This window comes from Chelonoidis abingdonii, unplaced genomic scaffold (genome assembly GCF_003597395.2).
Source record: "Chelonoidis abingdonii isolate Lonesome George unplaced genomic scaffold, CheloAbing_2.0 scaffold3822, whole genome shotgun sequence".
Taxonomy (NCBI): domain Eukaryota; kingdom Metazoa; phylum Chordata; order Testudines; family Testudinidae; genus Chelonoidis; species Chelonoidis abingdonii.
This window is the reverse complement of record NW_027428083.1, coordinates 1-1,159: the sequence shown is the minus strand read 5'-3', so window position 1 is coordinate 1,159 and position 1,159 is coordinate 1. Positions and strand designations below refer to the sequence as shown.

The window sequence follows — 1,159 nt, the reverse complement described above, 5'->3', positions numbered from 1 at the left end:
TGCCTGTCTCACACAGATGTACTTCATTCACTGCTTCTCAGCAATGGAATCTGGGATCCTTGTGGCCATGGCTTTGGATAGGTATGTAGCCATCTGCGATCCCCTGAGACATTCCACCACCCTGACAAACCTCACGGTGGCCAAAATCGTTCTCACTGTGGTACTACGCAGCAGCATACTCGTACTACCCAATCCCTTCCTGGTGTGGCGGTGCCCCTATTACAGAACCAACATCATCCCCCATACCTACTGCGATCACATAGCTGTGGTCAAGTTGGCCTGTGCTGACATTAGTGTCAATAATTACTATGGCCAGTCTATGGCATTCTTCATCACAGGTCTGGATGGGTTTTTTATCATTGTGTCCTATCTCAAATGCTCAGGGTTATCATAGGCCTCCCCACGAAGGATGCCCAACTCAAGACATTTGGGACCTGCATCTCCCACCTCTGTGTCATTTTAGCCTTTTACATCCCCAGTCTCTTCTCCATCCTGACACATAGATTTGGCCACAATGTGGGCCCACTTTTCCATGTTCTCATTGCCAATGTGTACCTCCTGGTGCCCCCCATGCTGAACCCCATCATATACAGGGTGAGGACCAAAACGATACGGAACAGACTGCTCTGGATCTCTGCTTATAAAGGGATCTAAAGTTTTCTCTTGGTCTTCTGAAGTGCAGAGACCTCTTTCCTGAATCACTTACTGAAAATAAGAACATATGAACAGCCATACTGGGTCAGACCAAAGGTCCATCTAGCCAGTTTCCTGTTTCTAACAATGGCCAATGCCAGGTGCCCTAGACAGAATGAATAGAACAGGAAATAATTCAGTAATCCATTCCCTGCCACTCATCCCCAGCTTCTAGCAAACAGAGGCTAGGGACAATGTCCCTGCCCATCCTGATTAAAAGCCATTGATGGACCTGTCTGCCCCATGAATTTATGTACTTCTTGTTTTGAACCCTGTTATAGTCTTGTACTTCACAACATCCTCTGGCAAAGAGTTCCAAAGGTTGACTGCACCTTGTGTGAACAAACACTTCCTTTTGTTTACTGTCAGAGGGGTAGCCGTGTTAGTCTGGATCTGTAAAAGCAGCAAAGAATCCTGTGGCACCTTATAGACTAACAGCAGCAGAGAATCCTGTGGCACCTTATAG

At 46.9% G+C, this 1,159-nt stretch overlaps 1 protein-coding gene across 1 annotated transcript; it reads left to right on the top strand.

The window, feature by feature from the left end:
* Nucleotides 1-10: 10 nt before the first annotated feature.
* On the top strand, nucleotides 11-654 carry LOC116819972 (olfactory receptor 52P1-like; the record flags this gene model as incomplete). The annotated part of the gene is made up of 2 exons (XM_032772111.1): nucleotides 11-369; nucleotides 441-654. Coding segments are annotated over 2 exons (573 nt in total), but the record flags the coding sequence as incomplete, so codon positions are not given.
* Between the last annotated feature and the right edge of the window lie 505 nt (nucleotides 655-1,159).